Source organism: Lissotriton vulgaris, chromosome 11, assembly GCF_964263255.1.
Source record: "Lissotriton vulgaris chromosome 11, aLisVul1.2, whole genome shotgun sequence".
In the NCBI taxonomy this organism is placed as follows: Eukaryota; Metazoa; Chordata; class Amphibia; order Caudata; family Salamandridae; genus Lissotriton; species Lissotriton vulgaris.
In genome coordinates, this window is record NC_141699.1 from 690,959,490 (window position 1) to 690,982,244 (window position 22,755).

The following is a 22,755-nucleotide window of genomic DNA, read 5'->3' on the forward strand; positions in this document are numbered from 1 at the left end:
GTCATTTCCCTATGCCTAACAAATAATGTCTATTCCCCCTATTGTTATAACTAGGTTTGTCCCATTCATTAACCCTAAAATGTACCTCCATAACCCATTCCCTAACCCTTGACTTAAACTTAACCCTTCATAAATCTTAGATGTTTTCTGTAATTGTCAGTTGGCTTCAATGCCAATGTCTTTCATACATTGCAGAGGATTCTGGGTCAGAGTATTCTACGTAATGCTATTATTTGTCATGATACATTTCCATTAGAACAGGGAATCATTGTGCTAGTTTTACGTGTGAATGTAGGCAAGGACAAATTACTACTTTAGTATGAACAAAGGAAAAATCAGGCTATATATATTGATATCTGATGCTTATTTTAGTGTGAACTAAATTGTTCCTGATAAACTGCTGGACATTCCTCCCCTGTTAAATTCCAGCCTGTGTTACTGGCCAAAATGTAACGAAGGCTCTAAACTGTATTGCACTTGATAGTTAGGAATACTATGATTATGTGTACCCAATTAGATTCTCCAGTTTTCTTTTGTTTTATTACTGTGCTTTTATTCCGAAATCACAATAATCTGATAAACTGTCTAAACATACCAAGATAGCATCAAACCTAACCAACAAGAAGCCAAATATACGGTCCTCACTCACTACCTTCGGACCGATAAAAATGGAAGTGATCATATGACTATTCATAAAGACAAAAACATCTAGTTCATTAGTGGAGCAATAGCTCTTTTTCCTTTGAGGAATTAATTATTCCCTACACTTGCAGCTGAAATGATTTACTGACACCTCCCAGTCAGTCCTAAAGCTGCAGAAACATGCATTTAAAAAAAAAACAGCAGGTCCTTTGAACTTCCAAACAGTTGTCCTATATCTAAAGTTTCTTACCCTATCAAAATAAGAGAGTAAATGGCTAAGGGACCGTTACAGTGATATGCAGAGGTAAACAGGCTGCTCCATAACTACCACATAGTGAGCCTTACTGAGCATCAGCAAGAACATATTTTTCACAATGGAGAAAGTGAACAATCACCATGCTAGTCTAATATGCCTTTATTTCTCAGCTAGCTAGGAAATAATGAACAGTGTGATACTGCTATCAACACTTAACGATAAAAGAATGGTTGGAGTGTGGACTTGTTCATCTCTCTTGCGGAGCAGTCAGCAGATCTGCATTGGATCCTCAGAATCATCCACCTGGATGATGGCATGGAGAGTGCTAATGGGATGATCATTTTTTCTACAAGTCTTTATTAGTTCCATGTGATTTTTCCTTCATTAATCTCTTGTGCACATTCAGATGTACGTGAAACATTAAAATGAAGAACAACCCGGAGACACGCAGATGTCATCAGGTATTCAAACATTCCATTTATCAATTTTTATGCTGTCACTAGAAGTCATGAACATGCACATCAACAAATAAGAGAAGTTTTCTCTTGACTAAACAAAGACAGCCCTGAGATTATCTTTATTGACATGTGGGACCTCCATCCCATTTCCCTTCAACTAGTTGGAAAGCATGAAAGCATGACAGGCATATCAGAAAGATATAAGGGATTCAAGAATCTGAATATTATCTAGAAGCAAAACTGTCATTTGAAAAGAAAGTCAATGTCATGATATCAGACATTAAAGTACAATGTTCTAGGAATATTGTTCCAATCTCATAGCTCTTACTCCAAACTGAGATAAGTTGCCTCATGATGAAATACCTTGATCACTGTTACGATTGTGTTAAACCAGCTGTTTAAACAAAACCTCACATTAACAGTGGAATCAAGGATTAAATTAAGGCACGGTGTACAAGGCCTTTGTTGTATTTTTCTTTCTCAGAACAATGGTCCTAAAGACTGAAGGACACTTTATCTTTAAATTCTCTATTATCGCAAACTTCCAATGCTAAGGAATAACAGGTGAAATAAGCCATTGATGGAACAATTGCTTCTATTTCTCGGATGTATTATGTCCACCACAATAACTACAGTGATACAATCAGAAATTGTACTTAATCTTCAAGAATTCACTTGAATGATTTAAAACAATATAAAATGGTGCAAAAGAGTTCCATTATCAACATTCCTAAAGCACCAACCTATCCCTTCCTTGCACAGCTTTACCATTCAATTGATCCAGAATGTATTTTAATCCTTATACTATAACTATGGACTTTTTAAGATTTTCAAGTATTAAAATCCCAGGGGTATCTTTCATTATAGTACCACAATATTCCGATAACATTTTTATGAATAGTTTGGCAGTACCCTTCTTCACTCCCAAATTACCCAGTATCTAATTTTAGCCATTATCAAGTAAATACAAAAAGACCAGCATAGTCCTGTTTATTTCTCCTGGAAAAATCCTCCCTCTCTTTTACCATTAATTTCCACAGCTTTACGCTTCATGGTCCTTACCACTTTTTACCTAATTTGCTCTGTGCCATGTGCAGATCTTCCCTTTCATTTAAAATATCCACCAGAATCTGAATTAGAAATCCAATAGCTTTCCCTAACCTTCTAACACAAACTATTGGTTGCAGAGGCAGGTTTTGTCAAACAGGGTGTGGCGCAACTTGTGGAAAATTAACGTACTGACATTTCTCCAAAGAGGTCTTTGTTGTGCACCTCAGAAGCCTGTTTCTGGCTTTCGTAAGTAAATAAGTTTAGTGAATCAAAAAATATAGGGACCAATTTAACAAGGTTTCAAGCACCGCAACACAGCAAGGCACCATGCAGCACTGTGATGTGTGAAAGGGCAGGAATGCACCATATTTAATATTATGTGGTGCATTCCTGCTCTTTCCATGTGCTGGCCCACAATGTTCTGCCTTGCACCAAAGCAGGTATCCTTGCACCGTGCCTCGCACAATAATTCACCTCAAAAGCATAGCTACAGGATGACATTATTTCCACTCCTAGGTACTTGAACAGTTTTTATTGTGGCATGTTCCTGAACATTGCATTGCAACATTTCTATTCCCTCCAGAGTGAAAGGGAGATCATTTGCATAGAGGGTTAACCTCACTGACTATTCCATATAACTTTAGGTTGCATTCATACCTCAAACTTCCCTGAGGATGCGAGTGTACAAGGGAATCCTGGTGTACTTGTCATGTGGGCAGGCAGTACATCGCAGAACTCTCTGCTCAGATGGCGGCCTCCTTGTGGCATAGAACAAGCTGCCATTTCTGTGGTTCTGTTCACCCGGACGAACACTCCATGACTTGCAAGAAGTTTAGCATTGGACAAAATATGTCAATCTTATTCATCTTTTTTATTAGTCTCAACACACCATGCATGGAAGCAAAGGTTGTGGCCAAGACATCTGGAATTCCCTATCCAAGAAAGTGGTCTATCCAAGAATTACTGTGAGTTCCCTGCCAATATGACTTTTTATCTGTTTCTATTACATCAGTTCCTGGTTGAACCATATATAAAGGATCCTCTAAGAAGTGATGGATGAGTGGATCCTCCAAGAAGTGATGAATGAGTCTCAATACATTCATTCCCTTATTGTTCATTATGTTCAGCACACATTTGCTACTATTTCTGTCCATGATTTGTTAAACCTTACAGCCAGAGTTCTCCTAGGTTTTTCTATTTACCTTCCTGGCGTGGCTCTGTTCTCTGCTCTAATGTCAGGGAGAGTTTGGTGCTTTCCTTTCCTATTTCTGCATTAAATATTCATCTTCAATTAAATGTTTTCTCCTTGTAATGTCAAACTCTTAAGGAGACACTGAACACTTTCTATTTGTACTACTAATGCTAGGTTTGCACACTGTGGCTATTCAGAGGAATCATCCTCACTACAGGCAAAAAAGAAAGAAACTTGAAAAACCTTTACAGATTTTAGCCCATGACAGATTATGAATCCATAGGGTTGCTCATGCTGTGTATCCCACTCAGGACCTAGCACAAGAGTTACAATAATTATAAAATGTAAGTAACATGCTTTTTCCAAATTTGAACAAGCCCAAAGCCCGCTTATTTCTTCCTCATATGAATTGTGATTGCACTTTACTAAATTAACCTGGTGGTATTGTTCCATTTGGATGCTGTATTCCATGTCAGAAAGTTAGACATGAAAATTCTAAAGGATTACCAGCAGAAGAATTTGAAAATGGCTAATTGTACCATATTCTTCTCCAGCTTAAGCATCTTTCGTTTGAGGACCAAGGAAAGATCAAGTTCTCAGATCTTGTATGGATTACAGCCATTTAGATCAAATTGTAATCAAGGATGATTGTACTTTACATCTCATAAAGGATATTCTAGAGTCAGTTCAAAAAGCACGGATCTTCGTCAGGCTTGATTTGCAAGGTGATTTTAATTTTCTGCACATTAATGAGGATGATTAATACAAAACAGCATTCCACATCCCATTGGGCATTTTAAATAATGTGTAATTTAATTTGGATTGTGAAATGCTCCAGTCAGGTTGTGGTACAAAATGGGGTGGAGATGGACGGAGAATCTGAACCAATCAAACACTCACACCCAGTCAACAGATCTGGGTTTAATCCATCACCGTTCTTTAGCCCACTCTGCCACCCCAGTTCAGACATGGCCATATGCAAATCAGTTTGACCCTGTGCCTCATGGGAACAGTCCAGCCCGAACTGCAAAGCCATGCCTTCCCTGGACCGTAAACAAGCTTCCGAGGACCACTTTCTGGCATTTCAGCCATCTTCAGCCCAGCTTGCTTGAATCCAGTGGCAAATGAGTAAGGGACTCACGTCTGAGCATACCCTGCCAACTTATGGCGAACAAAGCGGTACAAAAGGGGGTGGTGCTGGACGGAGCATCTGAACCAATCAAACACTCACACCCAGTCAACAGATCTGGGCTTAATCCATCACCGTTCTTTAGCCCACTCACACTCACATAATCCTTATTTCAAGAATCTATAGGCCGATGGACCATCTTGTTGTTATTCACAGTAATGTCTCACTTATAATTAACACACATTCCTTTCATGCGCTTAAATTTTTCAGTCATTCATAGAGTTCAGGTGGTTCAAGAACATATGAATCAAATACATTGGATGATACTCATTTATGTAATCTTTAGTTGGTCAAAATTAGTTCTGTTTCAGTCAGCAAACCTGTTCCAACAAAAAAACTGCAACAAGACATTATGAAAATGTGTTGGGATTCTGATATTTCTTTTAATAAAGAAGTTAAGACATTGAATTTAATTTTACAGTTGTTTCTAGTGGCCAGCTGTTCATTCTGATATTCAAGAATAAGTTATTGCCTATTTTATTTGTGTTCAATATACTATCAGTGTGTAAACCAATATACTTATAATTGGTCAATTTCATAGTGAAATAGAAGATATTTTAGAAATGAGAGACAGAACATAATATTGAGATTCAGGTCAGACAGTAAGTCAAAGAAATGTTTATGTAGACCTTAACTTATTAAAGAACATGAGACATACAAACATAACATCTTTTCATACATATATTCTTTATTAACAGGCACAATTTGATTTAAATATCCATTTAATAAAATCCTATTAAAACCTAAATACCTTACAATATAGCAAATCTTTCTACCATCACTTCGACCTTATTACGCGAGTACACATTACATTTCATAGATTACCTAAAATGCCGGTTCTTATATAGACATAAAAGATTTATTTACAGCTATCATAAACCTCCCAATAGGACATGATATATCCTGAAAACGCATGTTTGTTAAAAGTTCTACAGCTTGTGCATGATTTCTAATACTATAATTTACAAAGATTAGGCGAAATTCAACTCCTCTTGGTCAAAACTTTTAAACAGGACACTAAAATGTGCAAAATATTGCATTCTGTGCTCAGATAACATATACAATCCCCCCTGAATCAATCATTGCTACTTTTTATCTTAACATTAATTTTACAAGGGTTATTTGGAAGCCTTATTCTTAGTAATTCACATCTAAGGCAGCGGTTTGGTAATACGTCCACATACGGGAACCATGCTTCATTATGCTAAGAGTTAAGCATAAATTGGACTAAATTTTTCCCTGTCAAATATGCAGATCATGTTAACAGAACAGTCTCTTAACTAATGCCCTTACCTCACTCCTTGTGACCTCTATTTGTAAATTCTGAGGGCACAGCTTAACCTTCAGATTCTTACAAACTATCTCCTGTCTTTGTTTGACACCTTTGGCCCATTTCAGCTCCCTTTGCTGGATCTCATTTTTATACCATCATACATAGGGATAGACCTTTTGCTCCTCCCCTGCACTCAGACATTATCAGAACCTTATTAACGCCATTTGCGCCAGTATGTTCATGATGTCATGCCTGTGCCCATCCTTACAGCGTGAATCATAGAAGACCCTGTTTGGGGTAGTAAGCTTTTTAAACATTTCGCCTCCTCTGCATCTCACCCGCTTTTGCCACTAATGCATAGCAGCTCAGCTCCATATATATATCAAAATTGTGGGGGTATCATGGCCAGGTAGGCTTTTAAGACGGGCCTGAGTGACATCTCACCACTGTCCCTGTTAATGTTTTTCAAACCACTGAAAAAGGCAAGAGCCCTTACTTTCCGGTGGTTCCATATGGGCATTCCATCTCAGGTACTTCTCAAATTAGACCCCTAAATACTTATATTTGTTAACTATTTCCAACTTGTTGGGGCCCAGATACCCATTAAACCTTACAGGTATTTTCTTTTACCAAAGCTCAACACCTTAGTACTTGTGTGTAGTTTTGGAATTTTTTTTTGCTTTGGTTCATTTCTTCCCCAGAGATTTGTCATGCCTTTTTACCAGTCAACACATCTTTCACTCTTTCACAGGGTACAGGCAGTGCACTATTGGTGCCCAACATAAAAGGTCATATTCCAAGCCTTGATTATTTGCAGACATTAACAATGATCCCTGAACCTTTGCATACCATTGCTACAGACATTGTAATGTGCTTTTTGATTTTAGAAAGAAATTGAGGAGTCAAAGTTGCAGCAAACACCTTGCTAATTTTTCTCCATTAAGTTACCTACAGCAGAAGAAATGTTGCAATGTTTATTGACTGACATTTTTCGTCTTCATTGCTTACCTTATACAACTATTTCAGATAGAGGAACCTAATATCTTTCACAGTTATGGAAGAGTTTATATAAAGTAGTAGGAGCTTTTAATGTTTTTTCCACTGGTAATAATCCCCAATCAAATTTATAACCATATCAACAATACTATTGTAATAAAACTCATTTATAGCATGATTTTCTTATAACAATGCAACTGATACTGCTACTCCTCATATTGACCCCTTGGTTCATTTGAGTAATTTACAGAAACTCACTGAAAGTTACACCATTCTAAAGTCATACTGAAGGAATATACTGACAACGCAAGATTAACTTTTTGTGTTTTTGACCATGGAGTGATAGATTGACTGTCTTCTGTTTGTCTTTCTGCTCATTCTCTGCCAGCTTATTTTTTAGACCAGGACATTTTGTTCCATTTGTAATTACTCAACAGATTAATCCTGTGTCCTTTTTCTTGGAGTTACCTCCTCCATAGAAAATTAATTCTGTCTTTAATTTTTTTCGGTTGAAAGCATATATTTCTGATTCATATCATCAGCTTTCTTCTGAACCTCCATCAATCACGGTATAGAGGCAATATGAACATGAAATTCAAGAGGTCTGTGATACTCTGATGGTCAAAGTTCCTCTTCAAATGTAAGAAATCTATGTCAATCTATTTCAAAATAAAATCTAAATTTTAACCTGACGTTTTGTTATGTTAATTTGTCATTCTAATCTAGTAAATATCCTCATGTAACCTGCTTGCAGGGAGTAGTAATTATTCTCATGTAGATCACTCTGATACCACCTGGTTCTAGTTTACGCTATATTACAATTCAAAAATATATAAATAAACTATTGACTCATTGGAAAGATTATACATCTAAGGAGTATTCTTCTTTTGTTCATGCCACCTTGCAGGCTAAATATTTGTGGCAGAGACATCCTGTTAAGCTCGGAGCCTCTGTATGTTTCATACCATTAAATCTATGTCAGGATCTTGCCTGAGGCAGCCAGTGTGCTTGGGAAGGTCGTGTGCTTGCCATGCTACTAAGCAACCCTTCACAGGCCTCCATGCCTCAGCTTGTGGCCTGACATCCTTGAAGCTTAGACTGAACTGGTGTTTTCATAGTTGTAGTCACATGGAAGGGTGCTCCATTACTTTTGGGGAGAAGCAAGCCGTAAGATGAGACTGCAGAGTTGAGTACTGAGCACTAAATGTAGATCTAGGTCAACTTCTTATTGTCTCTCCCCGACACCACATGTGGATGAAAGCGTTGTGCTCAAGCAATATGAATTGCCCTATCCAAGATGATAGAATATCCAGGAACAATGATATTCTTAGTAAGGAGAGTTATATCATTTACTATGATATTATTTCCTGTTTGAACCAAATAAAGAATTCATTAACGAATGTTGCAACACATTCATCTCCCACATACTGCTATTTTGACAATTGTTTTTTTGCAGCCAGAATTTCATTTAGATCATCAATGGGATATCTTAGCTTGGCTCATTCCTCCGCCGCAATATCAAGATGAGTTTCATGCCTTGACTATCAACTTTCTAATTCATTTTCATCTTAAGGCAAAAGCTACAAGAATACCCTTCAGTGTTTTGGTCACTCTTGCTTTTTCCTCTTAACTAGAACCCTTTTAGGAGGCTTAACACATTTCCTGTCTACAATTACTTTCACTGTGTCATTGTGGGCACTCAGAGAAGCAACCATTTCTAAGAAGGAAACTTGACAGACCTTCACAGCCTCAAGTCTTTCATACTTTAACCCATTGACTGACAGCTCTTTTTATCAATTTAATCAGGAATCCACAAACATGGCTCACTTGCATTGTGATATCATGGACCCATGTCTAGTTCACTGCAATACATGTACTAAATGTGAAAACTGATTATTATCAATGTCTTTGGTCTTAGTTTCTCAGAGAAAAAAAGCACCATTTCACCCCATCACATGCTTTTTTCACATTATAAGAAAGAATGTTGGCCAGGCTTGTTATGAAATATGTTTGCACAAATAAACCCCTGGCTAACGCAAACCCCTGCTTGCCCCCCAAAATTGAAATCACCTCATTCAACTTTTTTATTAACCTCTTCAAGAATATCTCTGTCATGGTTAGCAGGAAGATCAGGAGGTAGGATCCATAGAGATGAGACTTCTTTCTCTCTTTAGGAACCACCTCTCCAAAGTTCTGCAGAACTCTTCCCCCACCAGCCCCCTCAAAAAATATAACATAAATTGGTTATACTTTCCTCTTTTATTGTATCATGTATTAGCTATAACCCCAAGAACGAGTTGCTATCAACTGCAAAATCTTGATGGACTGTGTCACATAGTTCCGATGCCTCTAGTAAAACCCCTTGCATTTTGTAACATAAAAAAAAGTGTTGAGGGATGTGGTCCCAATGCTGAAGGTCTATTAGGAGATTGGATGTAGAGTTCTCTAGCTTCCTAAGTTATATCTTGAGCTATTTCCAGAGGTGGGCATAACTGCCATAATTCTCTCTAGTGTAATTACTCATAGTTACAGCAAAATTACTTGTAATTATTAAGCATGGGCTGAAAATTCGTTCCGCTCGCGGAATATGCGGATTTTCCGCGATTTCGCGATCCGCGAATCTCGCAAAATCGCGGTAAAATCCGCGAATCAGCGGGGACGAATTTTCAGCCAAGCACTTACAGGGTTACAGCAGCAGGTGCAAAAGTTGAAGCAAATTTTTTGTAATCTTTTACAAAAGGGTTACAAAGAAATTAACTTCAACTTGGGCACCTGCTGCTGTAAGCCTGTAAGTGCTTCCTGGCGCCTCGTTGCCTACTTGCAACTATTCTCTGACCCTGCTCTGACCCTTGAAGCAGGGTCAGAGAATAGTTACAAGTAGGCAATGAGGCGCCTGTCAAGAAAATTAAACCTTAACAGGAAGCACTGACAGAAATAAAAACAAGCATTTGCAATGCAATAGGTCTCGCATTAGGAAAGTTTGAGCTATTGGTCTTGTAAATGACAATTTTTTTTATTTATGTGTTGGTTTTGAAAATAGCTAAATTATTAGCTTTGTCATTTACAATGCCAATAGTTATAACTTTCGCAAATGTGACACCTATAGCATTTGTAATGCAACATGTTTTGTATTTATGTGACTTAGCTGTATTGATATTACAAATTACAATGGCTTTTAATTTTTTTAAATAATTAATACTTAAATAAAAGTGATTGTAATTATAATGGCAATAGCTTAAACTTTTGTAAATAACTTTTGTGAAGATTATGTTCAGTGTATTTTATTGTGACGAAAATCCAAGAAGAGATGTGAAATATTAACATATTTTTGTGACATTTGTAATAAAGTTTGAGACATTGAGAGAACATATTTGAACCAGTTGTTGTCGAATGGTTGCACAGATTGATGCTGGGGTGGCGCTGAGTGGTGCTGTGGTGGTGCTGAGTGGTGCGGTGGTGATGCTGAGTGGTGCTGTGGTGGTGCTGAGTGATACTGGGATGGTGCTGAGTGATGCTGGGGTGGTGCTGAGTGGTGCTGTGGTGGTGCTGAGTGATGCTGTGGTGGTGCTGAGTGATGCTGTCGTGGTGCTGAGTGGTGCTGTGGTGGTGCTGAGTGATAATGTGTTGGTGCTGAGTGATGCTGTGGTGGTGCTGAGTGATGCTGTGGTGGTGCTGAGAGGTGCTGTGGTGGTGCTGATTGGTGCTGTGGTGGTGTTGAGTGATGCTGTGGTGGTGCTGAGTGATGCTGTAGTGGTGCTGAGTGGTGCTGTGGTGGTGCTGAGTGATAATGTGGTGGTGCTGAGTGATGCTGTGGTGGCGCTGAGTGATGCTGTGGTGGCGCTGAGTGGTGCTGTGGTGGTGCTGAGTGATGCTGTGGTGGTGCGCAGTGGTGCTGTGGTGGTGCTGAGTGATGATGTGGTGGTGTTGAGTGATGATGTGGTGGTGCTGAGTGGTGCTGTGGTGGTGCTGTGTGATAATGTGGTGGTGTTGAGTGATGCTTTGGTGGTGCTGAGTGATGCTGCGGTGGCACTGAGTGGTGCTGTGGTGGTGCTGAGTGGTGCTGTGGTGGTGCTGAGTGATGCTGTGGTGGTGCTGAGTGATGCAGTGGTGGTGCTGAGGAATAATGTGGTGGTGCTGAGTGATGCTGAGGTAGCGCTGAGTGATGATGTGGTGGTGCAGAGGGCAGAAAGGCACAAAAAGCAGTCTAACAAAGGGCAGAAGGGCAGAAAAACAAGGGAAAAACGTGTCTAACAGAGGGCAGAAGGGCACATAAAAACAGTCTAACAGAGGACAGAAGGGCAGAAAAACAAGGGAAAAGCGAGTCTAACAGAGGGCAGAAGGGCACAAAAAAAGAGTCTAACAGAGGGGCAGAAGGGCACAAAAACAAGGGAATAACAGAGAGAAGGGCACAATAAACGAGTCTAACAGAGGGCAGAAGGGCAGAAAAACAAGGGAAAAATGAGTCTAACAGAGGGCACAAGGGCACAAAAAAACAAGCTTAACAGGGGGCAGAAGGGCAGAAAAACAAGGGAAAAAGCGAGTCTAACAGAGGGCAGAAGGGCAGAAAAACAAGGGAAAAACGAGTCTAACAGAGGGCAGAAGGGCACAAAAAACGAATCTAACAGGGGGCAGATTGAATCCCGCCCTGCGTGTTTGTCCACGAAGATGCCACCTTTTTGTACAATACCTCTACTCAACTGGAGTACTTTCTACTGTCTAATCAGTAAGTGCTCCCTCGTTGGCTAAATGTATAGGGGCAGATTTACAATAACTGGCACATCCCCAGGGATGCGCCAATTATTGTGCGCCGCAGCTCCGCCACCCATGGTGCGCCGCATTCACAATGCGGCGCACCATTTGGCAAAAACGGCACAGATGCGTCACGCATCTGTGCCGTAAAAGCAGCACATTGCTGGATCTGCGTTGCGCTTGCGACGCAGCTCCAGCAATGCTCTGAGGGGCCCTATCCCCCCAATGCTGCATCAAGCCTTGCGCCTGCTTCAAGCAGGCGCAGGGTTTTTATGCAGCATTGGCCTAAAAGTGACTGAGTGAAATCTTGTAGATTTCACTCAGCCACTTTTAGGAGGCGTTCCTGCGCAGGAACGCCCTCCCCTGCGCCGGAACGCCTCCTGATGGCGCAGGGCTTTACAACGTGACACATCTCTCAGATGCGTCACGTTGTTAATACCCAGCACCATGGCGCATCTTTTGTGCTGCCGCTGCGTCACAAAAGGTCTTGGTAGAGGGTGGCACTGGTGAACCAGACGGTGGCAGTGATGAACCAGAGGGTGACAGTAATGAACCAGAGGGTGGCAGGGGTGAACCAGAGGGTGACAGTGCTGAACCAGAGGGTGGCAGTGCTGAACCAGAGGGTGGCAGGGGTGAACCAGAGGGTGGCAGGGGTGAACCAGAGGGTGGCAGTGATGAACCAGAGGGTGGCAGGGGTGAACCAGAGGGTGGCAGTGTTGAACCAGAAGGTGGCATGGGTAAACCAGGGGGTGGCAGTGGTGAACCAGAGAGTGGCAGTGGTGAACCAGAGGGTGGCAGTGCTGAACCAGAGGGTGACAGTGGTTAACCAGAGGGTGCTGTGATGAACCAGAGGGTGGTAGTGGTGAACCAGAGGGTGGCAGGGGTGAACCAGAGTGTGGCAGTGGTAAACCAGAGGGTGGCAGTGCTGAACCAGAGGGTGACAGTGGTTAACCAGAGGGTGGCAGTGGTGAACCAGAGGTGCTGTGATGAACCAGAGGGAGGCAGTCATGAACCAGAGGGTGGCAGTGGTGAACCAGAGGGTGACAGTGCTGAACCAGAGGGTGGCAGGGGTGAACCAGAGCGTGGCAGTGCTGAACCAGAGGGTGGCAAGGGTGAACCAGAGGGTGGCGGGGTGAACCAGAGGGTGGCAGTGGTGAACCAGAGGGTGGCAGTGATGAACCAGAGGGTGACAGTGGTGAACCAGAGGGTGCTGTGCCCATACACGGCCGCATGGGTAACTTCGCCATGCAATCTGCCTGCGAACACGCAAAAAACCTGCGAACACGCAAAAAACACAAAAATCAGCAAATTAGCAGATTTTGCGACTGCAAATTCGATTTCACGCGAATTCGCGGAACGCAAATTCGCAAATTTCGCCCATACTTAGTAATTATGTGTAGTTACACAAGAACTGTAATCCATCATTTAGTGCACTTTTCTCAGTGCAAAATGCACCCTTGAGTCGACATTGGGACCCAAGGACCCATTTTGTGCTAAGAAAGTAGCACTAAATGCTACAAGACATGAACAGCAGTAGCTAACAGCCCATCTCAATATATTAGATCATTGTTCCTGTGCTACTGTAGAAGGGGGTTTGCCTCACATTACTCTTCATTACTCAAGCTGGCATAGTGGCATAATTGCAGCAATTTCGCATCACAATAGTAACATGTATTTACAAAAATACTCTGATTATTCTAGCGTAAATCAAATTGTGCCCAGGCTTGGTTATTTTAATCTGGGATAGTCAATTTGTAGTGGTACTAGAGTGGCTACAGAGAACCTCTCACAGTAAAATTCCCACACTATAAGAGTCTTTTTCACCAATCAAAAATGGAAAAAGCCATTAGATAACACTGAAGGTGCATGAGGTTATATAGATAACTCTTGATCACAAATAGTAATACATTACTTTTGTGACTAGAGACAGACACTGACCTACATACTATAACTTTGGGTGTTCTAGGAGTTATGAAAAGCGCTCAAGAAGCAATACACAATTATATTTCCGCTCTATGAATTTTCTCTGGGTGCTCACAATAGGGGAGAAAAAACACCCAACTTCTCCCTGCGTAATCAAACGATTAGGCATACATTGAAAGTCCACATCAATTGAAGCACTCCACTTATAACAGCTTCAAATAGCTCAAATGATTAGTTGAAGAGAAAAAATATCCAAAATGTCCCAAGATTCGTCTTCTTTTATTCCTTTTCCAATCCCAAACCAACGCGCTTCGCCGAGGTTATTGAACACCTATCGGCTTCATCAGGGCTTGTCTTCATATAATCCTTGCCTCATATCCTGGGGAGGATGCTCTTTAAATTATTTGCTGCTAAACTCAGGTTGGAGTCAAATAGTTCCTTTCTGTCCGTTATTTCTGAAATGATAATTTATTTATCTTCTAGGTCCCGTTGCCTGTTCCTACTTGAAATTATTTTCATATCTTGTTTAGTTGCCTTAATTATTGGCATCACTCCATATCCCCTCTTTTTCACTCCGCTGCCCTCAGATCCTGCACCTCTCCCTCTCACGCTGTGTTGGCGTCCCGTGTACTGACCTATATACAGCCTGTGGTGCAATACAGGAGACCAAATATTCAAAATTCAGCTTTTGTTGGAGTTTACTTAGATGTATGTGCATACATCTATTTGTTAATTGCAAGTAATTGCTTGAACCTCACTGAATGTCAATGCAGGAAACGACAAATTTACTGCAAGTTTTTTGATTTACTGTGTAAACCATGAAGTTAAAGATGATAGTAGAAAGTAAAAATTTAAACAGGAATGAAAGAGTTGAACTCTGAAGCACTCTGAATGTTATTAGCGGAAAGGAAAGGAATATCTGAAGTTAGTACAAGGAGTGGCAAATGTTTAACTAGTAAGAAAGGTATGGCACCATTATAAAATACCAGGATTTAATGGTTGACATCGTCAAAGGCGGTAGGCAGATTGCATAGACATCCTATCTTTTAAATCAGCTAAGAATTTGTTTCCGGATTTTGTCTAAACTTAGAGGATTGGAGATGTCCAAAAAGAGTTTCTTCATCAGTTGATGCAACATAAGCTATTAAAGTTTGTTAGGGACCATGCACATTACTACGAAATTGATTTATAATTTGCAGCAAATAAGTTTCATTCTTTAGTTGAGTGGAACATTTTTGACTACAAATAAAACATTATTAATTGAGTGATTGATTTAACAAATATGCAGTGGGTATGCATTCTGGACTGAGCCACAGCATTTTCAAGATTTCATTAACCAGAGATTCTATTTCCCAAACAAAGAAGCAAATCAGTCATTGAGTATGCCAGTTGATTGGCACATCTCTGATAAGCAGTACAGAACGGGGTTTGTGGTAGATCTAAAACCACTTTTTAGATTAAAGCAGTTTCGAACAACAAGTAAGATGAGAGTTCTTCTAATCTTCTCATAAGGTGAAGACATGGGAATGGGGGTTCCTATTTACTGAAAATGATTATGTATTCTAAACAATATTCTTTGATGATAGTCTGTTTACAGCATTGATTTTCAATAGTGAGCTTTTTCCTCAAAACGTGCTGGTAAAGAATCAGTACAATCATGTTCATGTGATTACGGTATACTTTTGGCCTCCCTTTCTGCTCTTGCTGACATTTACAAAAGGTTAGTTTTACCCACAAATCAAATAGAGTGTACTTCTGGTCAAAGAACAAAATTAAAAAGGAATATCATATCTAGTTGCACGGAGATATGAGAATTTGAGAATGAAGGGGAATCAATTTCCAAGTTTATGATTAAACAGCTGAAGAAGGAAAAACAAATCTGTATTAAGAACACAATGTCATAATGCTTGAATAGTGTAACTGTGTCAGGGGGATGGGTTAAAAGAATTACAGCAGGTTGTCCCTGCAAAGACCAAACACTATGGGGCCAATTCCGATGTGGTTAGGAATGGCTCCGACCCTCGGTCAGAGCCATCGTTACCGCATCAGGCATCAGATTCATTTCTGACCAAGCCATTCCGATGGGCTCGGTCAGAAAAGAATCAGACTCGGTTTTCCGGATGTCTTCTGACGGGCTCGGAGAGCCTTTCCGCCATCCAGAAACCCTTCAGTACTCCCCGGGTGGCTCTTTCTGGCCAAGGAGTACGATGGCAGTTTCCCACTGCCTTTCTGTGCTGGCCTTTCTGACACAGAATGGCCTTAGGGTGCCTGCCAGGGTCAGGGGATGAACTGCACCTCTGCACTTAATGATGCGAGCATGCATTCTATTCGGATTGCATGCTCCCATTGTTAAGTATAGGATTGCGACCAAACAGAGTTCAGTTGCATCCTACTTGTAGTACTGAAACAGACAACAAGAGGTTGTTTGGTTCCACTTCCTGACCGATGTCTGACAGTCTTTCTGACATGAGAATCAGCCCCTATGTATTAGCCTTCATATGACTGAGTCCAGTCCCCAACAGTTCGAAGCCTAAAGAATCCAAGTTGTCCAAGAGTTGTTACCAACCACGGTCTCATGAATATCCAACCATTGTTGAAGTCTTGTAAAGTAAGTCAATTTAACTGCACAATCATTTTGGAGATAAGATTGGTTAAGAAATCAGTACAAGTGATATACATGTTATGTGTGTGCGAAGTTGCAATATTACCGTTTGCAAACTTTGATAAAATGTGTTCAAAGTGGTGCAAACTAGGAGAAAACAATCAGCAAATGTATCTTGTGGGGAAAGTAATCTCAGCAAAAACTCAATGCTACAGGGCAAATTCTTTTGGAGAAAAAATGTTTGTGTGAAACAATTCTTCATCAAGTTTCCAGAATTTCACCATGTTTGCTAAATGTAAACTGTGTAAAGTTCATGACAGTGACTTAAAATGGTTACACATGCATACACATTATTTTTGTACCAATTGATCCCTGGTCAATCGCTATCAGATCACTCCTTGCTCCTGTGATTCAATTGCAAAGAGCAGCTTCAATCACATAGACACTGTTGAATCATTTGTGTATGATTTGATAATCAAGTTGATCTATAGGGGAAAGATAATAAAAGACAAAGATACCTTCATTTTCATTTCAATAGAATGAAGTGTACGCATTCAGCAAAAAAGTAAAGCCCTTGCTATTCATAAACTGCGCAACTAAAGTTGCTATAGCCAAAAAGCATCCAAGAGTAGTACATGCAGTCCAGCTCAGAGCGAAATACGTTTTCACTATACATGGCCAACTTCTGGTACTGCAACGTCTTTTCATAGAAAATAAATGAGGTAGGGACTTAAACAAACTGCTATACGAAATAATGTTAAAAGAAATTAAATTATTAAAAATATAAATATTTGTTTTAAATGTTTAAAAAGGTGCTTACAAAGGAAACATATATGTATTATTTTTAAATAGTTTCTTTACCTTTCTAAATATAAAAATCAATGTAACATATATATGTATTACAATAATTAAACTACCTTTTAAATATCGTATATCTTTTTTAATATTTTTATTACATGATATTTGTTTTTTTTTACTTTAGGTAGGTTTAATAATTTAAGCTTAGAGTTTTGATTCAATTTAAAATAGTTCAATTTAGAATTTTAACTAAGTAATTTTTAAGCAAGTTATAAATGCTGTAACTTTTTTATATTCTACATTTTAAATAAATCTATACAATTAATAAATATTTATATTTTACATAAACATAATTTTTCAAGTTTAAAAAACTATTTTAAAGACTATTACATTTTTACCTATAATTTACTAAGGGAGATTTCTTCCCTGATTGCAGAAATCTCTGCCAAGTGTTTAAAACATCAAATATAGTTTTAAAGTCAGTACTAGTAGTAACTTTAGGGTTAAATGTGACATTTATACTTGGGTGGGGACATATGAGTCTATCCTTTGAGTAACTTTACACTTGTAAAGGTTAAATGGACACAATTAGTAAAGTTGTTCAAAAGAGTGAGAGTAAATTAAATTGAACTAAATCTACACATATAAATTGACATTTTTTATTCAACCCCAATGTGTTTTGCTCACGTTGATTATATTTATTCCTCCTACACTTCATCTGGCACTCATGTGGCAAATCAATATTTGCAGAACTAAGCAGGATAAAATTAATTTAATTTAGTAAAATATTAAGATTTTTGAAATGTGAGTTAGAGTAATCTTATCAGCAAGGTACAAATCACTGTCCTTGCCCACCTTACTTGTAAGACAAGTACTGACATAGCCAATCAGTCTGAGTTTAATGTGGTAATATAAGCAACATTCGTACATCAGAACAATACACACAGAAGGGAGCTGACAGGAGTAACAGAGATGGCTGTACCTATAAAGTAGTGCCTCATGCTGTTCAAGGCAAGCGCATGAGTAGAGGCGAAAGGAAATGCACAAAAAGCCAATAGCTTTGGGTGAGAGATTAATAATACGCATGTCTAAGTCAAGATGTGATTGACAAAGGTTTTAGCCAATGGCTGAAAGAGGCTGATGGAAGATAGCTACTGTTTGAAAAGGTGGACCCAAAGACTGCTGTTTGTATTTTATAAACAATAAGCAATGTAAGCAATAGATCTACTTCACAGCTGTGCAGTCAAAATATATACCTAAAAAGTAAGGGAGATGGGAGAGAGAACATTGTGGACACCACAGATCTTCATATGCAGCAGTCGGGGAAGAGCCCAGGTGATCTGACAGTGGATTTAAGGTGCGGTCAGCTTTAAATTTAGGTGTTGAAATGCTTGAGGTAAAGCTTATCTTTTGAAACTGTCATGGTCTGTGTTTAAGAAAAGGAAAAAGTGACTCAATAGTTTAATATTTCATGTGATGTCAGGCGACTTAAACAAAGTGTATGTCTTGATCAAACCTTCATAGCATATGTCAAAAAGAACTAGAAACCCAACAGCCCTGTTTAATGAAATACACAAATTTAAATGCAATTGCCAATAGTGATTTTGAAGGTAGTCCATTTCAGACAAGCTCAGTAATTACAATGTACTGGCACAAGTTGCCTACACTTCATTACGCATTTGATCTTAATATTGTTTCTTACATGGAGACAAATTAATTCTTGCATTACTTTCTACTACAGGCACATTGTCGTCTGCGGCCATATCACTCTGGATAGCGTTTGCTCATTCCTAAGTTACTTCTTGCACAAGGACAGACAGCGAACCAGTGTTGACATTCTATTCCTGGAAGAGTAAGTAATGGATATCTAGCATACATAGAATCATATGCACCATAATCTGTGCAGACTTCGTTGTCTCACAGTGAACACCCAGGGCCAGATTTATTGATATGCGGCATTAACCTTGCAACACACAAGGTAAGGCAAGGGAAAAGCAACACTAAAGTTAGATTTACCAAGCCACACAAGGCCACTATGAGAGAGAGACCTGGGAATGTGTCAAAATGCTACGTCTACCCAGGGGAGGTATAACACAGAGAAATATCTTTATTTCTGCTTGTTTTATCCTCTTCCTGTGCATGCTGGATTCTGCAGCACACATAGAAAGAGGAAAATGCCTCAGAGGATTGTTTTATGTGCAGGAAGGTGTCCCTTCTTTCACAAAAACAATCCTACCTGCAATGCAAGCACCTTTGCACCATAGCGCAAGGGTGTCTTTGTTGGTGCTAGGTGGTCAAAAGTGTGCCAGAGCAAGGAGAGGACAGGAATGTGCCATACAAAGCAACATGTGGCACATTCCTGCCCTCTCCCTTTCACACAGTGCAGTAAGAGGTATTGCTGCATTCTGTGACATATTGGTAAATCTCCGCCTCAATGTGTTTCCAGTTCCTTGTGGTAGATGGCTTTGTGACTAAGGCCCTTTTCTAGAGTTTGGCAGATGGATACACCATCACTAACATGGTGAGTGTCTTGTTTGCCATATTACAATTGCATTATAGCCTATGGCATTAACCCCTTCCACGCTCATGACGAGCTGGGCTCGTCATGGCGTAGCCTCCTCGCACGCTGATGACGAGCCCAGCTCGTCATGTAAAGTGCACTTCATAAAATCTCAGCGTGCGAGCAGAATAACGCTAGCGCGCATGAGGTTAATAATATGGCACACATAGGGCCCCATTAGGATGGTGGGCGGGCTTTGCCCGCCCGCCATCCTTTCGGAAATTGGGACCGCCCGCCCTAAGGGCGGGGGTCCCGCACGCAGCATTAGGATGTGCCGCCACTGTGGCGGGCACATCCTGTATTTTTAGTATTGTGGCGGGCGGAGCTCTGTGCACCGCCCGCCACAATACTAAAAATGCTGTGCAGCATTTACATAATCAAAGCGGCAGGCACCGCGCGGTGCCTACCGCTTTGATTATGTAAATGCAGGGGGTACCACAGGTACCCCCCGTGTGCCACCCCCCTTTGGCCTTCACTCTGGGGGCCCACAGGGGGCCCCCAGAGTGAACACCGCATGCCTTTCCGTGGCGGCAATGCCGCCACGGAAAGGCATTGTAAAATGCCCATTGTAATAATGCGGGCGGTGTCTGACAGACACCACCTGCATGTTACTCGTTTTCCGCCCCGGCCGCAAGGCGACCGGGGCGGAAAAGTGGCGGGCGGTGTTTTGCTCCGCCGTGGTACCCCCCGCCATTCTAATATGGCGGGGGGAATACAGGGAAGGATGGCAGGTGGATTTCCCCCGCCAGGCTGGCGATTGTTACCGCCAGCCTGGCGGGGGCAATCCGCCCGCCATCCTAATGGGGCCCTAAATATCTGTCAGGTGTTGACAGAGTAGGCAATCTGCTAAACTGAAAATGAGTCCCAAACTCTTTTAATTCATACATTAAAATCTTTGTGTGGTGAGTCAGTACAAAAGAGTGTTATCTCATAGCTTATCATTGGGCAGTGGTTTATCTACAAAGCTACAAATGGCTCAGGGTCAGATGTACTATTGTTTTGGTTTCGAAAAGCAGTCTCAATTTGATCCAGACCACATTTTAATAGGTCATTTTGCATTATAAGTATTTGGCGTGAATTGTAATCTCACCTTCATACTTAATATTCATTAAGTGGCTCACAAATTACAACTCACTTCATTGGTTATAATTTTAGGAATGGTAATCTGCAAAGTTCAACAGTCTACCATGTCTGTGACTGATTTAAATAAAGCAAACTTCATTTCAGTCTGATTTCCCTAAATTAAACAAAGTTACTCCCCCTGAAATTTTTACTTCATATCACAAAAAAGACCATTCCTATATGCAAATAGGTTAACGCCCCAACTTAGAGATCGGTAACATTTCAATGGTTTGCAAATGGAATTCCAATTATAAATTATTGGAACATATTGTAGCAATGTGCAAGTGATGTGATGTGAGCAACTCACCTCCTTCCAAATTGCAAATCAATAAGCATATGTGTCTGTAAAACGTTTCCTACTCCAAAAATTGGTTTTGAACATATTCAATATGTTATTACAGTCACAGACACTCCGATTTTGCTAATCGAGCAATTTGTGACCACAAAATATGCTAGTCCATCTGGCCACTACTTCTTGCAACAGACATCAGTTACTAAAGGTCTACTCAAAAGACTGCAAAAATACCACTCAATAATCTCATACCATATGAACTTAATTCAGTAAGCACTGTAACTGATGGAGCGGTAATTTCTTCTGGTAATTTCTCAATGCAAAACCCTCATACTACCTCTAATTTACCGCTGAAAAAGATGTTGGGCCCTTCACACCATGTATTACCTTCAGGAGACTTTAAATAAAGATGAACAGTCAAAAATGCAATTATTATTTTAAGCCAATAAGGAGAGTTGTTGAGTATTTAAAAGGTTTTATTTTCTAGTCAAAAGTAAATTTTTCTCTGACCCTTTATTCATTAGTAAAATATCAGTGAGGTTACAGAATTTGGAAAACAGGAAAAATAGCATTAATACAGAACATATTACAGTCTGCATATAAGCATTACATATAGGAAAGAAAATGTGGCGCAAAATTTCAGTCAAAACTCTTAAAGAGTTTCTAAGAAAAATAGTCTTGCAAGGCTAATCAAAAATCAAATAGTTTGCAAAAATCTCCCATTAAGAGAAATAAATGCATAAGACAAATAAATCTTTTCAGACCTAATTAATTAGTCAAAGCATAAACTTAACGTTTAGCATCTAAATCTAAAAAGCCTTTCTATCTGTTGCTGCTCTGTGCATCTCTGTGTCTAAAGAGCAAAAAGGAGCTAGACAGCCCCTCCTTCACCAGACCTCAAAGGAATGTGGCCTGAAGTGCCAAAATATGACGTGAAAGCAAGAAACCTCCCCCTGACTCTCCTCTGACGCCCAAGGCTGAATCCTGTGACAATCTCGTACCTAACCCATAGAATGTCTGGTCTAATCTGTTCCTTCTCTCAAGAGCTCACACACCCCCTAATGAGCCTAGAAGCCAAAGCCCCTCCAGAGAGGCTTTTATACTCTAATCCTTGGCAGACTACACAAAATGTTTCATCTTCAGGAAAACCTGTACGTGATTGGTCAGTCATGATGGCATGAGTTCTCACTACCCTGACTCATTCTAAAACCTGACTTTACCAGTTTTAACAAAAGAAGCATACATGATAAATACATTTTATAAGTTTGCAACAATTGCTAGGGAAAATGTTTCTATAGTTTTCCTTCCTTCCTGTCACGGCGCAGCATGACGGATACTTTATCAAACTGGTACATTGGCACAATCACAAGAATGTACAGTTCAAGATGTCCTTGACTCCTTCCGCAGTTTGAGTCAATCTGGTGTCTGCGCATGCTCTCTTCTCTTTCAAAGCAAGCCAGAGCCTTGCTGGTTTCACAGGCAGCCATTTAATGGTAGGCCCAAAAATAAAACAAACACAAATAGAATATTAATTTCATGTAAATCAGCCCATTATGTTTCCCAACTCCATACTAATACCCCTTATAAATGTTTACCTAGCCAAGCTATTAGTGTAAAGAAGCTTTTCTATTATTTATGACAACATGCAAAATA

General features: G+C 40.0%; 1 protein-coding gene across 1 annotated transcript in view; it reads left to right on the forward strand.

Annotated features, from left to right (window-relative positions):
• The window catches only part of LOC147683337 (calcium-activated potassium channel subunit alpha-1-like), a 799,658-nt gene that overhangs the window by 213,526 nt on the left and 563,377 nt on the right, over positions 1-22,755 (forward strand). The window contains exon 8 of the mRNA XM_086942523.1: positions 18,870-18,980. Coding sequence (XP_086798649.1) covers positions 18,870-18,980 — 111 coding nt within the window. The remainder of the gene's footprint in view (positions 1-18,869; positions 18,981-22,755) is intronic.